The sequence below is a fragment of the Enhydra lutris genome, unplaced genomic scaffold (assembly GCF_002288905.1).
Source record: "Enhydra lutris kenyoni isolate GAN:26980312 unplaced genomic scaffold, ASM228890v2 scaffoldscaffold1, whole genome shotgun sequence".
Lineage (NCBI taxonomy): Eukaryota > Metazoa > Chordata > Mammalia > Carnivora > Mustelidae > Enhydra > Enhydra lutris.
Genome location: NW_019154085.1, coordinates 8,237,304 through 8,257,878, shown reverse-complemented (window position 1 = coordinate 8,257,878; position 20,575 = coordinate 8,237,304). Strand labels below are relative to the sequence as shown.

Genomic DNA, 20,575 nt, shown 5'->3' with positions numbered 1-20,575 from the left:
TCTTTGCCTCAACACCATCTACACAATTGGACAATATACTAAGGTGTTAATATTTTTTAATATTGCTTCTCTTTTTACTCTCAGGTTGTCTTTGTAGATGACGTCAATATGCCCGCTCGGGAAGTATATGGGGCTCAGCCTCCCATTGAGTTGCTTAGACAATGGTTAGATCACTGGAATTGGTATGACCTAAAAGATTGTTCTATGATTAAACTAGTAGACATTCAAATCATGTGCGCTATGGGACCTCCAGGTACGTCTTCTGAGTTTGTAATTACTAAAATTGACTTGACTGTGGCTATACCTAGAGAGATGGTTAGAGAAAGAAAGAGAAACCCAACTGGACTAAGTTACAATTTTTTGTGTATATGTCTTCTTTGTGTATACTTTGTGACCTATGGGAATGTACTACAATGGTCAACACTACAAAGTGGGATGCCTTCCTTGGGGCCATTCTCCTACCAGTTCTTCCAGATCCTTTTTCACCCACCTTCTGGAACTTTGCACTTCCTTTCTCTGTATTCTAAGGACCCAGATCCCTGTGAAGCAGCTCATTTCCCTGTGTTATATTCCTTAATTCTTCAACTGTATGAAACCCCTGTTTCTTCCCCAATCAAGTCCCATTAAATGAGTCTTTGGATTTAGACAGGCTGTTAAGAGGAATTTAAGAAGCAAATAGCCAAAAGAATTAACCCTTAAAGATTCTTTACATTTCCCAAGGGAAATTGATAAACTTGAAAGAATCTATGCAGGGAAAACTTTTTTATGATGGGTTAATAGTGGCTTGATTCAACAAACTGGACATTCTTAACTGTTTTTTTTTTTTCTTTCCTGAACTGAAGCTGGTATTCTAGTCTTTAAAAAATTCCTTTTCTCCATATATCATGTCTTCAGGGAATCTCATTGGTATTTGCCTCCTGACCCACTGACCTTTTGACCTGTAACCCAGTCAGGTTGCTCTGAGTCAGTAATTGCTCTCAGCATACTTCCTGGGCCACTTCAAATGCTTTTTTTCTTTTCTTTCAAGTTTTTATTTAAATTCTATCTAGTTAACATGCAGTGTAATATTGCTTTCGAGTGTAGGATTTAGTGATTCATCCATGTACATGCAACACCCCGTGCTCTCACCAGTGCCCTCCTTAATCTCCATCACCCATTTAACCCATCCCCTGCCCACCTCCTCTCCAGCAACCCTCAATTTGTTCTCTACAGTTGAGTCTGTTTTATGGTTTGCCTCATTTTTTCTTTTCTAAAAAAATAAGATTCATCTATATATTTAAAGAAAATAATACCGATGATTTTTTTAATGATGGTGCATTCTAAGTTCATTATTAAAGCCTCATATTTGAGGGGTTTCTGGGTAGCTCAGTCTGTTAAGCGTCCAACTCTTGATTTTGAGTCAAGTCATGATCTCAGGATCATGAGATCAAGCCCGAGTCAGGCTACACACACCGCGTGTAGTGTGCTTGCGATTTTCTCTCTCTCCCTCTGCCCATCCCTCCACTTATATATGCTTTCTCTCTCATAATAAATAAATACAATCTTTTTTAAAAGCTTCATCTTTGAAAATGTAATCATTATTTTATGAAAGTGAGACAATCTCTAAATTTTTAAAAATGCAAGCAGTCAATGAAGTGGCCACATGAACCCCATAGACTAGACTTCAGGAAATTCATTTTAGGATGAGTGGAAAGAGTTAGGCTAAATGCTGAGATCGTGCTGAACTTCAGCCATGTGGGAAAGAATCTAAGTTTGACGAGTCATGTTTGCCAATATTGCATACAATATTACCATTTTAAAATGTTGTATTTTAATGTTGTATTGTAATGAGGATGTTTCTAGTTTACTGCTTTGGGGTATATGAGTCACAGAGAAGGTGGTTTTCTGTCTGGTCTGATTTAGTAAATTGACCTGACTCAAGAACTCAGTCAAATAATTTGACTAGAAAAACAATGTGTTGAGTTTGGGGGAAAACTGTTTTTAGATCAGGGTTACCCAAACAAGTACTCTTAATTTCTCTGTATGCTGTGAATTTGTCCATCTTTCAAATTGTTTTATGCTGCAAAATATTGGAGAAAATATTCTAGAGTGTAGTAGTAACATTGTTAAGAGTTACTGTTTTTAATATTTAGGTGGTGGTCGAAATCCAGTAACACCCCGATATATGAGACATTTCAATATTATAACAATCAATGAGTTTAGTGATAAATCTATGTTTGCAATCTTCTCTAGAATCTTAACTTGGCATTTTAAAACCTGGTAAGTAATTTAAAGTGTGTTTCTTTTTTCACTAGTGGGTATACAGTCTTTTGGAAATGTATCAATATAGGTAATACTTCTTGAACTATTCCCTGAAAACATCTCTAGAGAAAGAAAAAGATAACAGGTGACACTGCTCCCCTCTGCTGCTCTCATCTCCAAGTATGGGAGCATAGCAAGAAGGGGCCACAGTATCTTTCTCTTTCTGTCTGATGTCTTGAATTTTAGCCCCAAAATACATACAAATTTTGCATTCTGCTATATAGTATGTCCATGGTGGAATTGTTAATGTTTTGAATTTTCACCATTAATACAATTAATGCTAGAAAGATGTATGCTAGGTTTATCCTGTGACTTTGATACCCTGTAGTAGAACTCTTGAGTTTCTCAAGGAGATTCATACCTAAGAGTATAGCCTTTGAGCCTGTACCCTAGGGGAAACGTTGCTGTCTGGCTCTGCACTTTCAGGAATGCAGAGGTCGGGGAGCCAAGTGGACCTGGGCAGTGCAAGTCTCAGCTCCCTGATGTCCATTCTCAAGAAATTGTCTTTCCTTGCCCTGTCTAGTGCTGATGGAGACAGACATCTGGCTCCTCATCAAGCCAGAAATTAAAGATAGTCAGTTTTTCCCAAATGGATATTCATTATACATGTTCTTTCTACCCTCATTGTGCCATTTGCCCTTCTTTTTTAAATCCTATTTCACTTTCTTTTTAACTCTCTTTTTTCTTTTCTTCTTTTTCCTTATTCTGTATTTTTATTTCCTTCCTGTTTTCTCTGAAAATACTCATTTCACCAGTGTTCTTCAGGGATTCCTTTTATATGCAATTAAAAATGCTAAGGGGTGAAAGTGATTATGACACATTTGTCTAGTGGATGCTGGATTCGAGTTATATTATCGGGGTTCTTTGGCTGGCTCTTTTGTCCACTTATTTAAGTAGTTCTAAGTCCATGACATTAGTCCTGCCTTCCCATGGAGTTTCTTTAATCATAAAATAAAATAATGAATGGCAGGTAGTTTTAAAATAAATTAAAATTCTATTATTATTATTATTACTATTATGAGAAATGGTAATTTTATAAATTAAATCAATTATTTAATCAGAATAAATTCCACACTAGGCATGCTAAATATCATTTATGTATCAGATATGCTAATGTTTTCTTTTTTTATTACATTTTTTTAAGTTATAAATTTCCAGATGATTTTCTAGATTTGACTGCACAAATTGTTAATGGTACAATGACTCTGTATAAGGAAGCCATGAAGAATCTCCTGCCCACGCCAGCTAAATCCCACTACTTGTTCAACCTCCGTGATTTCTCCCGTGTCATTCAGGGCGTTTGCCTGTCAAGGCCAGAAACAGCAGAAACCAAAAAAGTGATTAAACGTCTCTGGGTTCATGAGGTAAATTTTTGTGTTACTGAAATATGATTATGCCAGAAACAAAGATTTTATCATGGTAACAACTGGCTAAAAAGAAGCATTTCCAAGTTTGTATTGTTGACATTCATTCAGCTATTTGGCATTATGGAGGCCAATAATCAAGATAATTTAAAAGAATATTTAACACTAATATATTTTATGATATTTAAAAAGGATTATCTCCTGGTTTTAGAAATTTTTGTTGACTTAAAAGATATTTCTAGGGGCGCCTGGGTGGCTCAGTGGGTTAAGCCTCTTCCTTCGGCTCAGATCATGATCTCAGGGTCCTGGGATCGAGCCCCACATCGGGCTCTCTGCTCAGCGGGGAGCCTGCTTCCCCCTCTCTCTTGCCTGCCTCTCTGCCTACTTGTGATCTCTCTCTGTGTGTCTAATAAATAAATAAACTCTTTAAAAAAAAGATATTTCTAAGTAGGTATCACTTTGGGTCAATCTCCCTTAAGTGACTTAATCCTTGTTAGTTTGATTTCAAATAATTTTTGAGATGGAATATTTTTTAAGGAGGTGTTTTTATAAGAAAAGAATGTGTTTGTTTACATTACTTACTTGTATTTCTAGATGCCAAAACAACTACAAAACAAACCAGTTTTGAAAGCATAAAAATATATTGAAAGTATATTTAAGTCCTTTGTGGGAAGAGGAATGTGGGTGAACATTTTCTTATAAAAATCTGAGGAAAGAAGGAGAGAAAGAATACAATAAAATAAGGCATCAAAAATAATAACTTAATACAAAGAATTATAGGAACATTAAAGAAAAAATTTTTTAATATGTAAATAATATAGCTATTTTAATTTTAATAATGTAGTTAAATCTAGAAAATAGGAATGTGCTATGTTAAAACCATGTGCTATTGAAATAAAAATTTCAAAAAGACATTTAGAAATGGAATTTTTAATGTAATGAAATTCATAATATAATAACTTCACATTTTTGATATTCATGCAATATAATGAGTTTAAGTTCTCAGCTCAAAACCTTTCAAGAGCACTCTACTTCACCGGGAGGGATTAAACATAAAATTCTGGTGACCCACAAGATTTCATACGTGTACCTCTTTCCTGGCTCCCGTCAGGCTGCCTCTTGTGTGAGAACGCTCATTCACCTTCACCAGCAGCACAGGCCTCCAGGCTGTTCTCCCTGCGCGGAGTGCTGTCCCGGATCTTGTGCACTGGCTTCCTACTGCCTTTGAGCAAATCTTTCCTTCTCCATGTGTCCCACGCTGACCACCCTATTATACACAACAGGCTCTCACCCCACTAGTAGTTCCAGTCTTTCTTGACTTACTCTATTTTTCTTCTTTTCATAGCATTTATCAGCATCTAACATGCCATAAAATTTATTTGTCATGTTTATTGTCCCATCTTCCTCAGACAGCAGGCAAGTTCCATAAGGTCAGAGATTTTTTTTTTTTTTTTTTTTTTTGGTCACTGATTTATTCGCAGCACTGAGAACAGTGTTAGACACATAGTTTTCAATGTTTCAAAAACATTATGAAGTAATTGAACTCAACTCTCTACTTGTGTTTTGTTTCTATTCACTCAAAAAAGACTTCCTAAAGGTCTAATATGGGCCAGATACTACTTTAGGTGTCCTTTAGGTGTCCAGACACTTTTATCAAATCAGAAGACCTAATGTAATTTTATTAAATGGTTTTCAAGGCATGAAACTGGCTTACTATTTTATGTTCCCTTTGGCTTCTCCATGGTTTTCAAACATTTGTGTGCCTAAAATCTTATTTGCTTATTAAATATAGTTATTCTGCAAAAGTGACCCAAGGAAAAAAATAAATTTCATCAAAGTTAAAAATTTTCACGCTTCTAAGGATATTGTCTAGAAAGTGAAAGGACAACCCACAGAGTGGGAAAAAATATTTGCAAGTCATACATCTGATCAGTGTCTCAGATCCAGAAAACAAAAAGAGCTATTACAACTCAATAGTAAAAGATAAATAACCAATTTAAAAGTGGGCAAAGGATTTGAATAGACATTTCTCCAAAGATGATATACAGATGGCCAATAAGCACATGAAAAGATGTTCAACATCATTAGTCATTAGGGAAATGCAAATCAAAACCGCAGTGAGGTACGCCTCACACCCACGGGATGGCTGTCACCCCAATGGCAGATAATAGCAAGTGCTCGTGAATTGGCGGAGGAATCCTGCCCGCATTCACCGCTCGGGGGTATGAAAAGTGGTGCAGCTGCTTCAGAGAACAGCTAGTTCCTCAAACGTCACAGCTACCATGTGACCCAGCAGTTGTGCTCCTAGCCATGCACTCGAGAGAACTGGAAACACATGTCCACACAAAAGCTTATACACAAATGTTATTAGAACTATAATAAAAAGTGGACACAACTCACATACATATCAGCTGATGAATAGACAAAGAAAATGTGGTATATACGCACCATGGAATTTTATTCAGCCCTAAAAAGAAAGAGCTGTGCATACACAACACGGACGTACCTAGAAGGCATCATCTAAGTGAGAGAAACCAGACACAAAAGGTCTCATACCATATGATCCCATTTATACGAAATATGCAGAGTAAGTAAGTTAACAGAGACAGAGTAATGGTTGCCAGGGGTTGGGGGGGGCGCCAGGGGGAAATAAGGAGTGACTGATAATGGGTACAGGGTTGCTACATGGGGATTGTGAAGAAGTTCTAGAATTAGAGAGTTGTGATGTTTGCTTAACTTCATGAATATTATAAAACCCACTGAATTATATGCTTTTAAAGAGTGAATGTTGTGATATGTGAATTATATATCAATTAAAACAATCTGTAATTCAGGCTTGGAGGTAAATAAACTCAAATCATAAATACAATATAAGGGCGCCTGGGTGGCTCAGTGGGTTAAGCTGCTGCCTTCGGCTCAGGTCATGATCTCAGGGTCCTGGGATCGAGTCCCGCATCGGGCTCTCTGCTCAGCTGGGAGCCTGCTTCCCTTCCTCTCTCTCTGCCTGCCTCTCCGCCTACTTGTGATCTCTGTCTGTCAAATAAATAAATAAAATCTTTTAATAAATAAATAAATAAATAAATAAATACAATATAATAAAAATATTCCAGAGATTACCTCTCTTGGAATGATGTAGACTTACGATAGAGAAATTTTATATATCAACTTCTCCAAATGGAAGAGGGGGCCGCAGAATCACAGTAGAGAGCAGGGGATCCACAGAAGGGAGCATGAGAGAGCCTGCGAAGGTGCTGGAGGTGTTCTGTATCTTGATCTTGGTGGTGGGGACCTGGGTGTATAAATGTGTAAAAATTCTTGGGAGCTGTGCGCTTAGGATTTTTGTATCTTATATAAAGAAACAAAAGTAGAAAAATAAGATATTCCCAGGCATCGTCCTCAAAGTTTTCAAGTGGGCCCCTGCCGTCTGCATTTTGGCAGGTAGCACGGGTGATTCAATACAGGTTTGTTGACAGTCGGGAAAGGCGACCTTCGGTTTTTGCTAAGTAGCCCGCTAGGTAAGAGTATTCTGAGCTCATCTTCAGCGGTGATACCAGATACGTGAGGCTGGCTTGGCTTGGGTTTCTCCTCCCACAGGAATATTGTACAACGTCTTCAGTACCTCAGTCCAAGGATGTGACTATCGGCCTATGTCAGGGAACTAGATTGTCCAATAAACAAATAGCTTTTGAGCCAGTGAGAGTATGCAGGAAGCCTCACTCATACTATTTGCCTACACAGCCACCACAGCTAGAGAAAGGGATGACGCGCTATGGCACCGGCTTGACAGTAGTGAAGACACTAAAAGCATTACTCTGGAACACCAGTAGGCTGATTTCAAGGTGGTTTGTAATCATTTTATTTCTGAATTTTACAATGCTTCCACATACACTGCCGTTTTATTTTTGCCCTGCAACTGGAGTGGAATGCCGAGCAAGTATTCCTGTTTCCATTTTATAGGTGAAGCAGCTTATGCAGACAGGGTTCAGTAATTTCCCCCAAATGACAGTTTTGTTGGCACAAATATGCATTGCTTCTCTCATATGCGTCTTAGTCTGCTAGAGCTGCCATAACAAAATACCACAAACAGAGGGGCTTGACAACAGAAATTTATTTAATAATCTCATAGTCCTGGAGGCCAGAAGTCCACTTGCAGGGTGCCACCGAATGTAGGTACATGGCTGCCTCCTCACTGTGTCCTCACATGGCCCTTCCCCTGTGCACCTGCAGGGAAAGAGTGGAAACTCTGTTATCACTTCCTTTTCTTATAAGGACAGTCCTATGGGACTAGAGCTTTACCCTTGTGACCTTATTTAACTTTAATTACCTCTTTAAAGGACTTTTCTCTTAATATAGTCATATTGTGGTTAGGACTTCCCCATGAATTTGAGGGGTGGGAGGGAGACAATTCAGTCCAAACAGATAATAACCAAGGGACACTTATACCATGTTGAGGAAATAGTTGTTTAATGTGACAAGCCTGATTAACTATTTCCTAACAGTCCCATAACATGTACATATCACCAGAGTTTATTTTAGTAGATTGCCCTCTGCAGTGACTAATAACAAAAATAATAAATGTTCAAAACAAACTTGGTTTTTACCTAAGACATTTCTTTTTTTTTTTTTCATTAAAAGATTTTATTTATTTATTTGACAGACAGAGATCACAAGTAGGCAGAGAGGCAGGCAGAGAGAGAGGGGGAAGCAGGCTCCCTGCTGAGCAGAGAGCCCGATGCGGGCCTCGATCCCAGGACCCCTGGACCATGACCTGAGGCAAAGGCAGAGGCTTAACCAACTGAGCCACCCAGGCGCCCCAAGACATTTCTTTTCCCCCAAAAAATATGCCTTAAAAAATAATACTATTCATTTTCCAATAATTTTCAGAATGTTTCCTGACTTGGAAAAAGGAAAGATCACTGTAAAGGAGTCCTTTATCTGTACCTGAGTGACCAGTAAAGGCAGCCACTTTCTTTCTCTAGTCCTTTTTCCCTTCTCTAGTCATTAATACCTTTTTTTAAGATTTTTTTTTTTTTTTTTTATTTGAGAGAGAGAAAGCAAGAGAGAGAGCATGAGCTGGGGAAGAGGCAGATGGAGGGAGCGGCAAGAAGCCTGATGTGGGGCTCAGTCTCAGCGCCCTGGGATCATAACCTGAGACGAAGGCAGATGCTTAACTGACTGAGGCACCCAGCTGCCCCAGTCGTTAATATTCTTTGCATCTCTATAATCTTCTTCTGTTCCCCCCAAATGCCTTTATATATTAATAACTATATGTAACTATGTATTATCTCAAATATATATGATCATAATTAATATTTAAAATAAGCATTATTATGACTCCAGCCTGATTATTTGGCTAGGCCTTTAATAAAACACATAGAAATATCCTGGAGTAGTTTTTATATGACTTGAGATTGGTATGTAAATAAAACTACAAAAATAGAAGAATCAGTTCTTATAGCTGCTTTTTAATTATTCAGGTCCTTAGAGTGTATTATGATCGTCTTCTGGATAATGCAGATAGAAGTTGGCTTATCAACTACATTCAAGAAATTTTGAAAAAACACATGGATGAAGATTTTCATGAGCTTTTTCAACACTTAGATTTCGATAACGATGGGGTGGTAGAAGAAGATGATTTGCGTAGCTTAATGTTTTGTGATTTCCACGATCCCAGGCGGGAGGACACCAACTACAGAGAAGTTGAGGATGTGGATAATCTTCGAGTGATAGCAGAAGCTCACTTAGAAGAATACAACAATATGAGCAAGAAAACCATGAGCCTTGTCTTATTCCGATTTGCCATAGAGCACATCAGCAGAATTTCCAGGATCCTGAAGCAGCCTCGCAGCCATGCTCTTCTGGTTGGTGTTGGCGGGAGCGGGAGGCAATCTGTCACCAGATTAGCTGCCCACATGGCTGACTATTCAGTTTTTCAGGTCGAAATCTCCAAGGGCTATGGTACTACTGAGTGGCACGAAGATTTAAAAGTGATCCTAAGGAAATGTGCCGAAGGTGAGATGCAAGGTGTCTTCTTGTTCACAGACACTCAGATCAAAAGGGAGTCATTTCTAGAAGATGTCAACAATCTGCTGAATGCTGGGGAGGTTCCAAATCTCTTTGCGTTAGACGAGAAGCAGGAGATATGTGATAAGATGCGTCAGTTAGACCGCCAACGGGATAAAACCAAACAGACAGATGGAAGCCCCATAGCTCTTTTCAATATGTTCATCGATCGCTGCCGCAACCAGCTGCACGTGGTCCTCGCCATGAGTCCCATCGGAGATGCATTCCGGATCCGCCTCAGGAAGTTCCCTGCTCTTGTTAACTGCTGTACCATTGACTGGTTTCAGGTATGGCCATGTACATTTCAGACAGACTCCTGGAAATGGTGACTCTTCGTCATCATCATGGCTTATTTTATAGACTCCCCCCAAAAAGGTGGTTGAGCAGAATTTTCTGATCAATGATAATGTACTGTATGAAATTAGAATTCAAAAAATTGTCATAAGAGAAAAGCATCTTATTACTCATAAATACCATCATTAAGCTCAGTATATTACAGAAGGTTTTAGGATGAATTTGAGTATCAGTCAGGGTCCTCTGAAGGCTTCCCTGAGAAAAGCTGAATGAAGGAACTGTTCCCAGAGGGACAGCTCCAGGTGGGGTTAAAGGAGCTGAGAGGGGACAGTGGAGCAGTTAGGAGGGGGTGGAGCATAGCGGGGAGCTTTAGTACAGGTTGGGCATAAAGGGACAGAGGGAGGAAAGCGTGTTCCTGGGGCTCAGAGCTGTGGAAGTAGGATTACTTGACAGGAGCAGGAACCCGAAACCTAGAACTAAGCTCCTGCTAGGAAGGAAGGGAGGGTATGAATATTCCTGCCCCTCTCCTGTCCTTCCAGTCTCTTTCCATTAGCCAAACCCAACAGGAAGTCAAAAGGAGGAAAGCCAGAGTGACATTTGCGGTAGTTAACTTCAGTATCAGGAAGCACAGAGCAGATGAGACAACGGCATGTGGTGGGAAGTTTGTGGGCTGTGGCCAAGGCCCTGTGAGTGTTTTTGGCCTTGGGGAATTTGCACAGCCCCTCTGTTCTCCATGTCCTGCTAAGACTGTCAAACAAGAGATTTATTGAACCCTTGCTCAATAGCAGGTACTATTCTAAAAGCTGGAAGTGAAAAGGAAAATGAAATAGACAAGGTTTCTGATCTCGAGCTTATTTTCTAGAGACAGGCAAATTAGCAAAAACTTATTCCATCAACAGTGTGGCATATAGGGAGTAAAAGCGTTTCTGAAGAGTTGACCTTTTCAGAGGAAGCATGCCAGACGAAAAGTGCTAGTACTGAGAGGATGTGGGCAGAGGGCATAAACTCGTGAAGGGAAGGGGCTGTGGAAGGAAGGGGTGTGTCAGAGGACTTGGGAGTGGCAGGCATGGAGTTACTGAGGGGGAGTAGCAGAGGTGAGGTCAGGAAGGAGGGAGGGGCCCAACAGGCAGAGATCGACAAGTTGGTTTTGAACTTGAAGTTCACTGGGAAGTCTTTGACGGATTATTAGTTGGGGAGTGTGACATGAGCTAATTTACATTTTGGAAAAAATCTCTCTGGCAGCTGTAGAGAGCCACACCAGCAGGGAGACCAGTTAGGACACCACTGGAATATTCCAAGCAGAAGGAAACAGGGAGTTGAATTGGGATGGCTGTTGTAGAAAGAAAAGAAAGGATTTGGAAGCTATTGTGGGGATGGTACCTATAGAACTTGCTTATGGGATGAATGAAGGATTGAGAAGGAGAGGTATCAGGCTTGATTCCTCCATGGCTGGAGCAAGGGGTGGGTGGTGGTGGTGTTTCCAAGTTGGGGAAAATGGCAACTACTTGGGGAGAGACAGGAACTACATTTTGGACTTGTCAAGTTTGGAATACCTTTAAGAAAAGATCAAAGAGATAGTCATTCAGATGATTCTAGAGTTTAGAGGAGAGGATAATAACATATACCTCAGAGAATTATTGGGAGAATTCAATGAGATGACACTGGAAGAATGCACACAGAAGTAGACATTCCATAAATTTAGTTCCTGTCCTCTTCCTTGCTCCTGCAACACACACAAACCATTTCTCTAACCTTTGAACAAACCATGACGAGTCAATGTGAGTAGTACTAGCTACTGACTCCTAAGTGTGTAAGTCCTTGGTTGGGGGTTGGGGGTCGGGGGTCGGGGGTCGGGAGTCGGGAGTTCCTCATGGAAGTGTCTCTCCTGCCCCATCCTTCACCTGTTCCTCTCCACTTCTGACATCAATAAATCACAAAGGGCTACAGTAGTAACAGACTTACACTGGTCACTTTGATCAGGTACTAACTCATTTATCCTAAATTCAGTCATGGCCAGAAGATGCACTCCAGGCAGTTGCCTCACGCTTCTTGGAAGAAACTGAAATGTCAGAGGAAATACGAGAAGGCTGTATCACCATGTGTAAAAACTTCCACACTTCTACTATAGATTTATCTACATCCTTCTATGTTGAACTTCAAAGATACAACTATGTGACTCCTACCTCTTATCTTGAATTAATCTCCACCTTCAAGACCTTGTTGGAAAAGAAAAGAAGGTAAAAATGAAATTTCATATTTCTATTTATTTATGTATTTTAAAGAAAGCATGCACTAGTAGGGGGAGGGGCAGAGAGAGAGAGGGGGAGAGAGGGGCAAACAGACTCCACACTGAGCATGGAGCCATTGCAGGACTCGCTCTCACTACCCTGAGATCACAACTGGAGCCAAAACCAAGAGTCAGACACTCAACTGACTAAGCCACTTAGGCATCCCGGAATTTCCTATTTCTAAGTAAGCTACAGTGATTTTAAAACATTTGTGTGTACAAAAATGACATAACTATGATGTAGAGATTTATTTTGTGTATATATAATATGTATATATATACATGTTTGTACTCTGATTATTGTTTATATATATGCATATACATATGTGTGTGTGTGTGTGTGTGTGTGTGTGTGTGTGTATATGTGTATGTGATTTATTTTGCAAACATCTTCAGGGTTGGGAGAAGGTCTTATTCTTTTGTATAGATGTATCATCTAGCACATTGTAAATACATAATCATATTTGTTAAAGGAATAAAGGTGTGCCACTCAGAGTTGGGCTGACTCCAGGATCCTTTGACAATGATACTGAGTAAACACCATTTAGAAAGATTTTTTTTTTGTAAGTAATTAGATAATAGATAAAACTTCTGTTTAGGTATTGAACAGCTGAAACCCAGAGACAGCTAGTCAGGTTTCCTTCTTTAAATCCTCATTTGAAAAACCTCAATATGAGCATCAATAAACTTATATACTATAGAAAGTGTCAGTGTGAATTTTTAATGTCATTGAGGGTGACATTTATTTATTTATTTATTTGTAGTTTCAAGTTTTTATTTAAATTCCAGTTAACACATACTATAGTACTGGTTTCAGGAATAGAATTTAGTGGTTCATCATGTACATACAACAACCAGTGTTCATCACAGTAAGTATCTTCCTTAATGCCCACCATCCATCTAGCCCACCCCCTGCCCACCTCCCCTACAGCAACTCTGCTTATTCTCTATCATTAAGAGTCTGTTGTATGTTTTTTTCTTTTTTTCCCTCTCTTTTTCCCTCCTTCCCCTATGTTCATCTATTTTGTTTCTTAAATTCCATATGAGTAAAATCCTATGGTATTTGTCTTTGTCTGATTTATTTTACTTAGCAGAATACACTCTAATTCTATCCATGTCCTTGCAAATGGCAAGATTTCATTCTTTTTGATGCTGAGTAATATGTCTGTCTGTCTCTCTCTTTCTATATATATAGATATATATATATATATATATCTATATATATATATAGATATATATATATATATATATCTATATATATATGTAAGTTTGGGGGACATCATGTTTCATTTTCATTTGTTCCATGTATTTTTTAATTTCTTCTTGAATTTCCTGATTGACCCATTCATTCTTTAGTTGGATACTTCTTTAGCTTCCAGGTATTTATGGTCTTTCCAAATTTTTTCTTGGGGTTAGCTTCAAGATTCATTGCATTGCGGTCAGAACATATGCATGGTATGATCTCAATCTTTTTATACTGGTTGAGGCCTGATCTGTGAACTACTATGTGATCTATTCTGGAGAATGGCCTATGTGCACTGGAAAAAGAATGTGTATTCTGCTGTTTTAGGATAAAAGTTTCTGACTGTATCTGTTAGATCCATCTGATCCAGTGTGCCATTCAAAGCCATTGTTTCCTTGTTGATCTTCTGCTTAGATGATCAGTCCATTACTGTGAGTGGGGTGTTAAAGTTCCCTGCTATTATTGTGTTATTATCAGTAACTTCCTTTATGTTACTAACTGATTTAGATATTTGGGTGCTCCCAAGTTGGAGTCATAAATATATAGAATTGTTAGATATTGTTGGATAGACCCCTTTATTATGATGTAGTGCCCTTGTTCATCTCTTTTTATAGTCCATGGTTTGAAATCTAGTTTTTCTGATACCCAGATGGCTACTGTAGCTCTGTCTGATGTGCATAAGCACAATAGTGGGTTCTCCGTCCCCTCACTTTTAATCTGCAGGTCTAAAGTGAATCTCTCTCTCTCTCTTTTTAAAATATAACTCATCTCATGTGCTTATTTTGAGATTTCCAATTCAAATATAGGACTACATGGTTTCACTGAACTTTTTCTTTTCTTCTTTTATTTAAATTCAATTAGCCAACATATAGTACATCATTAGATTCAGATGTAGAGTATAATAATTCATCAGTTTTGTATAACATCCAGTGCTCATCATATCACTTGCCCTCCTTAATGCCCACCACTTAGTTATCCCATCCCCCACATTACACCCCTCCAGCAATCCTCAATTTGTTTCCTATAGCTAAAAGTCTCTCATGATTTGTCTCCCTCTCTGATGACTTCCCATTTGGTTTTCCCTCCCTTCCCCTATGATCCTTTGTGTTCTTTCTTATGTTCCACATACGAGTGAAACCATATGATAATTGTCTTTCTCTGATTGACTTATTTTGCTCAGCATAGCACCCTCCAGCTCCATCCATGTTGATATAAATGCTTAAGTATTCATCCTTTCTGATGGCTGAGTAATAGTCCATTGTACATATATACCACATCTCCTTTATCCATTCATCTGTTGATGGATGTCTCCGCTCTTTCCATAGTTTGGTTATTGTGGACATTCCTGCTATAAATATTGGAGTGCAAGTGCCACTTTGGATCACTACATTTGTAACTTTGGGTTACATCCCTTGTGGTGCAATTGCTGGGTGATAGGGCAGTTTTACTTTTAACTTCTCAAGGAACATCTGTATTGTTATCCAGTGTGGCTGCACCATCTTGCATGCCCACCAACAGTGTAGGAGGGGTCCCCTTTGTCCACATCCTCACCAACATCTGACTTGTTAATTTTAGCCATTGTGACTAGTATGAAGTGGTACCTCAGTGTGGTTTTGATTTGTACTTCCCTGATGCCAAGTGGTGTGGGGCACTTTTTCATGGGTCTGTTGGCCATTTTTTATGTCTTTCTTGGAGAAATGTCTGTTCACGTTTCTGTCCATTTCTTGACTGGATTCTTTGTTTTTCAGGTGTTGAGGTTGATAAGTTCTTTATAGATCTTGGATACTAGCCCTATATCTGATATGTCATTTGCAAATATCTTCTCCTATTCCATAGGTTGCCTTTTAGTTTTGTTGACTGTTTCCTTTGTTGTGTAGAGCTTTTTATCTGGATGAAGTCCCCGTAGTTCATTTTTGCTGTTGTTTCCCTTGCTTTTAGAGATGTGCTAGCAATAAGTTGCTGAGGCTGAGCTCGAAGAGGTTACTGCCTTTGTTCTCCTCTAGGATTTTGATGTATTCCTGTCTCACATTGAGGTCTTTCATCCATTTTGAGTTTGTCTTTGTGTATTGTATAAGAAAATGGTCCAGTTTCATTCTTCTACATGTAACTGTCTAATTTTCCCAACACAATTTGTTGAAGACACTGTCCTTTTTCCATCAGATATTCTTTCCTGTTTTGTCAAAGATTAGTTGACCATAGAGTTGTGGGTTCATTTCTGAATTCTCTACTCTGTTCCATTGATCTGTGTCTGGTTTTGTGCCAGTATCATACTGTCTTGATGATTATAGCTTTGTAATAGAGCTTGAAGTCCAGCATTGTGATGCCACCACTTTGACTTTCTTTTTCAACATTCCTCTGGCTTTTTGGGGTCTTTCCTTGTTCCATACAAATTTTAGGATTGTTTTTTCCAACTCTGTGAAAAATGTTGATGGTATTTTTTTTAAAAGATTTTATTTATTAATTTGACAGACAGAGATCTCAAGTAGGCAGAGAGGCAGGCAGAGAGAGAGGAGGAAGCAGGCTCCCTGCTGAGCAGAGAGCCCAATGCAGGGCTTTATCCCAGGACCCTGGGATCATGACCTGAGCCGAAGGCAGAGGCTTTAACCCACTGAGCCACCCAGGCTCCCCTTGGTGATATTTTGATAGGGATTGCATTGAATGTGTAGATTGCTCTGGGTAGCATAGACATTTTAACAATGTTTATTCTTCCAATCCATGAGTATGGAATGTTTTTTCCATTTCTTTGTGTCTTCCTCAATTTCTTTCATAAGTTTTCTGTAGTTTTTACAGTACAGATCTTTTACCTCTTTGGTTAATGTTATTCCTAGGTTATCTTGTGGGTTTTGGTGCAATTGTAAATGGGATCGATTCCTTAATTTCCCTTATTTCTGTCTCACTGTTAGTGTATAGGAATACAACTGATGGCTGTGCATTGATTTTTATATCCTGCCACATTGCTCATTCTTATATGAGTTCTAGCAGTATTGGGGGAGAATCTTTTAGTTTTTCATTTAAAGTATCATGTCATCTGTGAAGAGAGAGAGTTTGACTTCTTTGCCAGTTTGAATGTGTTTTATTTCTTCATGTTGTCTGATGGCCAAGACTAGGACTTCTAGTACCATGTTGAACAACAGTGATGAGGGTGGGCATCCCTGTCTTGTTCCTGACCTTAAGGGAAAAGCTCTCAGTTTTTCCCCCTTGAGAATGATATTCTCTGTGGGCTTTTTGTAGATGGCTTTTATGGTATTGAGGTATGTTTCCTTTGTCCCTACACTGTGGAGTTTTAATCAGGAAAGAATGCTATAATTTGTCAAATGATTTTTCTGCATCATTTGAGAGCATCATATGGTTCTTGTCCTTTCTTTTATTAATGTGGTGTACCACGTTGATTGATTTGTGAATGTTGACCCACCTTTGCATCCCAGGAATAAACTTCGTCTGGTGAATAATCCTTTTAATGTACTCTTGGATCCTATTGGCTAGTATCTTGGTGAGAACTTTGGCATCCATGTTCATTAGGAATATTGTTCTGTAATTCTCCTTTTTGGTGGGGTCTTTGTCTTGTTTTAGGATTAAGGTAATGCTGGCTTCATAGAATGAGTTTGGAAGTTTTCCTTCCATTTCTATTTTTTGAAAAATTTCAGAAGAATGGGTGAAAGTTGTCCTTCAAATGTTAGGTAGAATTCTCCTGGGAAGCCATCCAGCCCTGGACTCTTGTCTGTTGGAAGATTTTTGATTACTGCTTCAATTTCCTTGTTGGTTGTGGGTCTGTTCAGGTTTTCTATTTTTTCCTGTTTCAGTTTTGGTACTTTATATGTTTCTAGGAATGCATTCATTTCTTCCATATTACTTAATCTGTTGACATATCATTGCTTATAATGTTTTTACTATTGTTTGTATTTCCTTGGTGTTGGTCATGATCTCTCCTCTTTCATTGATCATTTTATTAATTTGGGTCCTTTCTCTTTTCTTTTTGGTAGTTCTCACTAGGGGTTTATTGATCTTATTAATTCTTTCAAAGAACCAGCTTCTAGTATTATTGATCTGTTCTACTGTTCTTTTGGTTTCTGTTTCACTGATTTCTGCTCTAATCTTATTATTTCTCATCGCCTTCTTGGTTTGGGCTCTCTTTGTTGTTCTTTGCACCAAGGTTAGCTTGTATATTTCAGATTTTTCTAATTTATTGAGAAAGCCTTGTATTACTATATACTACCCTCTTAGGACCACTTTCGCTGTATCCCAAAGGTTTTGAACAGATGTGTTTTCATTTTCTTTTGTTTCCAATAGTTTTTTAAATGTCCTCTTTAATTTCCTGGTTGACACATTCATTCTTTAGTAGGGTTCTCTTTAACCTCCAAGTATTTGAGTTCCTTCTAAATTTCCTCTTGTGACTTAGTTGAAGTTTCAAAGCATTGTGTTCTGAAAATATGCAGGAAACAATCTCAGTCTTTTGGTACCAGTTGAGCCTGATTTGTGACCCAATATGTTATGTGTTCTGGAGAATGCTCCATGTGCATTTGAAAAGAATGTGTATTCTATTGTTTAGGATGGAATGTTCTGACTATATCTGTGAAGTCCATCTGGTCCAGTGTGTCATTCAAAGCTCTTGTTTCCTTGTTCATCTTCTACTTAAATGATCTGTCCATTGCAGTGAGGGGGCTGTTAAAGTCCCCTATTATGATTGTATTATCATCAATGTGCTTCTTTAATTTGGTTATTAATGGTTTATATAATGGGCTGCTCCCAAGATAGGAGCATAAATATTTATAATTATTAGATCTTGTTGAATAGACCCTTTAAGTATGATATAGTGTCCTTCTTCATCCCTTACTACAGTCTTTGGCTTAAAATCTAATTTATCTGATATAAGGATTGCTACCCCAGCTTTCTTTTGATGTCCATTAGCATGATAAATCATTCTCCACACCCTAACTTTCAGTCTGGAGGTGTCTTTTGATCTAAAATTAGTCTCCTGTAGACAGCATATTAATGGATCCTGTTTTTTTATATAGTCTGCTATCCTGTATCTTTTGATTGGGGGCATTTAGTACATTTACATTCAGAGTGACTGATATAAAGATATGAATTTAGTGCCATTGTATTACCTGTAAAACCATTGTTTCTGTGCATTGTCTCAGTTCTTTTCTGGTCTATGTTACTTTTGAGCTCTCTCTTCGCTTACAGCATTCCCTTTAATATTTCTTACAGGGTTGTTTTAGTGATCACAAATTCTTTAAGTTTCTGTTTGTTCTGGAAGCTTTTTGTCTCTTCTTCCATTCTAAATGGCAGCCTTGCTGGATAAAGTATTCTTGGCTGTATGTTTTTCTCATTTAATACCCCGTATATATCATGCCAGTCCTTTCTGGCCTGCCAGGTCCATGTGGATAGGTCTGCTGCCAGTCTAAGGTTCCTATCCTTGTAGGTTAAAAACCTCTTTCTTGAGCTGCTTTCAGGAGTTTCTCTTTATCTCTGAAATTTGCAAGCTTCGTTATTATATGTCATGGTGTTGATCTATTTTCATTGATTTTGAGGTGGGTTCTCTGTGCCTTCTGGACTTGCATGCCTATTTCCTTCCCCAGATTAGGGAAGTTCTCAGCTATAATTTGCCAAATATACCTTCTGCCCCCCCTCTCTTTCTTCTTCCCACGGAGCCTTAATAATTCTAATATTGTTTCCCTTTATGATGTCTCAAATTCTCCCTTCATGGTCCAATAATTGTTTATCTCTCTTTTGCTCATTTCTTTATTCCCCATTATTTTATCTTTAGTATCACTTATTCTCTCTTCTGCCTCACTTATCCTATCAGTAAGAGCCTCCATTTTTTATTGAATCTCAGCAATACCCTTTTTTATTCCAATCTGATAAAATCTTGGTTCTTTTATTTCTCCAGAAAGGGATTTTCTAGTACCTTATATGCTTTATCAAGCCCAGCTAGTATATTTATAATCATTGTTCTGAATTTTAGCTCTGACATTTAATCAATATCTATATTTACTAAGTCTCTGACAGTGATTACTGTCTCTTGTCCTTTTTTCTGGGAATTTTTTCTCCTGGTCATTTGTTCAGAGAATAGATGAATGAGAACAAAAAAGAAATAAAAAATAAAATATCAACCATGACTTCAGTGAAATATACACTAGGCAAATTAGAAGAGATCAGAAACCAAAAAAGAAAAAAAAGGAAGGGGGAAGAAAAAGAGACTATAATAAAACAGGTAGACTAAACAGATGATATACTTGGTCCTGGGTATATTTTGGTCTTTTTGTTACAAAGTTGTAAAGAGAAAAAGCATATATATATAAAACTGAATGCAGTGAAAGGAAGCCAAAAATAAAGAATACATCTATAAAATATAAATGTAAAAATGAAAATTAAAAAAAAGACTTGATAAAAGAGTTGATTAAAAAAAAGAGTTGATAAGATAAGTGAAAAGGAAAAAAAGTAAGAAAAAGAACATTTTAAACTGAAGAATCATGAGAAAAAATCTTGAATTCTATGTACTATTTTCCCCAAGCGCGGGAGTTTTTCAATTCTATGTGATCCATAAACTTGGTATTAACCTGATATTCCTGCTGGTCTTCTGGGGGAGGGGCCTGTTGCACTAAGTTTCAGGTGTCTTTTCCTGGGTGGTGTTGCACCACCCCTTGCCAGGGGCCGGGCTCAGTGTAGGCTGCTTCTGGTTGCTCTATGTGACTTTTGTTCCCTGAAGACTTTTTGCACCGCTTGCAAAAAGTGGTCAATTTTCTATTTGTTTAATTGCAGCAATTATTTTCTTAGATCTCAGGTTGAATTCACAGGTGTTCAGAATGATTTGATAGGTGTCTAGCTGAATTCAAGGGACCAGATGAAACAAGGGTTGTCCCCTAGTCTTCCACCATCTTCCCTCTCTCCTACAGTGAGTCTCTCGTAGGCAGCATATAGATGGGTCCTTTTTCTTTAATCCACCCTGACACCTTATGTCTTTTGATTGGAGCATTTAGTCCATTTATATCTGGAGTGATTATTGATAGACATGATTTAATG

General features: G+C 38.3%; 1 protein-coding gene across 1 annotated transcript in view; it reads left to right on the top strand.

Moving 5' to 3' along the window:
- The window catches only part of LOC111156405 (dynein axonemal heavy chain 7), a 263,890-nt gene that overhangs the window by 132,292 nt on the left and 111,023 nt on the right, over window positions 1–20,575 (top strand). Inside the window, exons 38-42 of the mRNA XM_022517313.1 lie at window positions 85–253; window positions 2,133–2,259; window positions 3,446–3,665; window positions 9,143–10,015; window positions 12,030–12,259. Of these exons, the coding sequence (XP_022373021.1) occupies window positions 85–253; window positions 2,133–2,259; window positions 3,446–3,665; window positions 9,143–10,015; window positions 12,030–12,259 (1,619 nt within the window). The remainder of the gene's footprint in view (window positions 1–84; window positions 254–2,132; window positions 2,260–3,445; window positions 3,666–9,142; window positions 10,016–12,029; window positions 12,260–20,575) is intronic.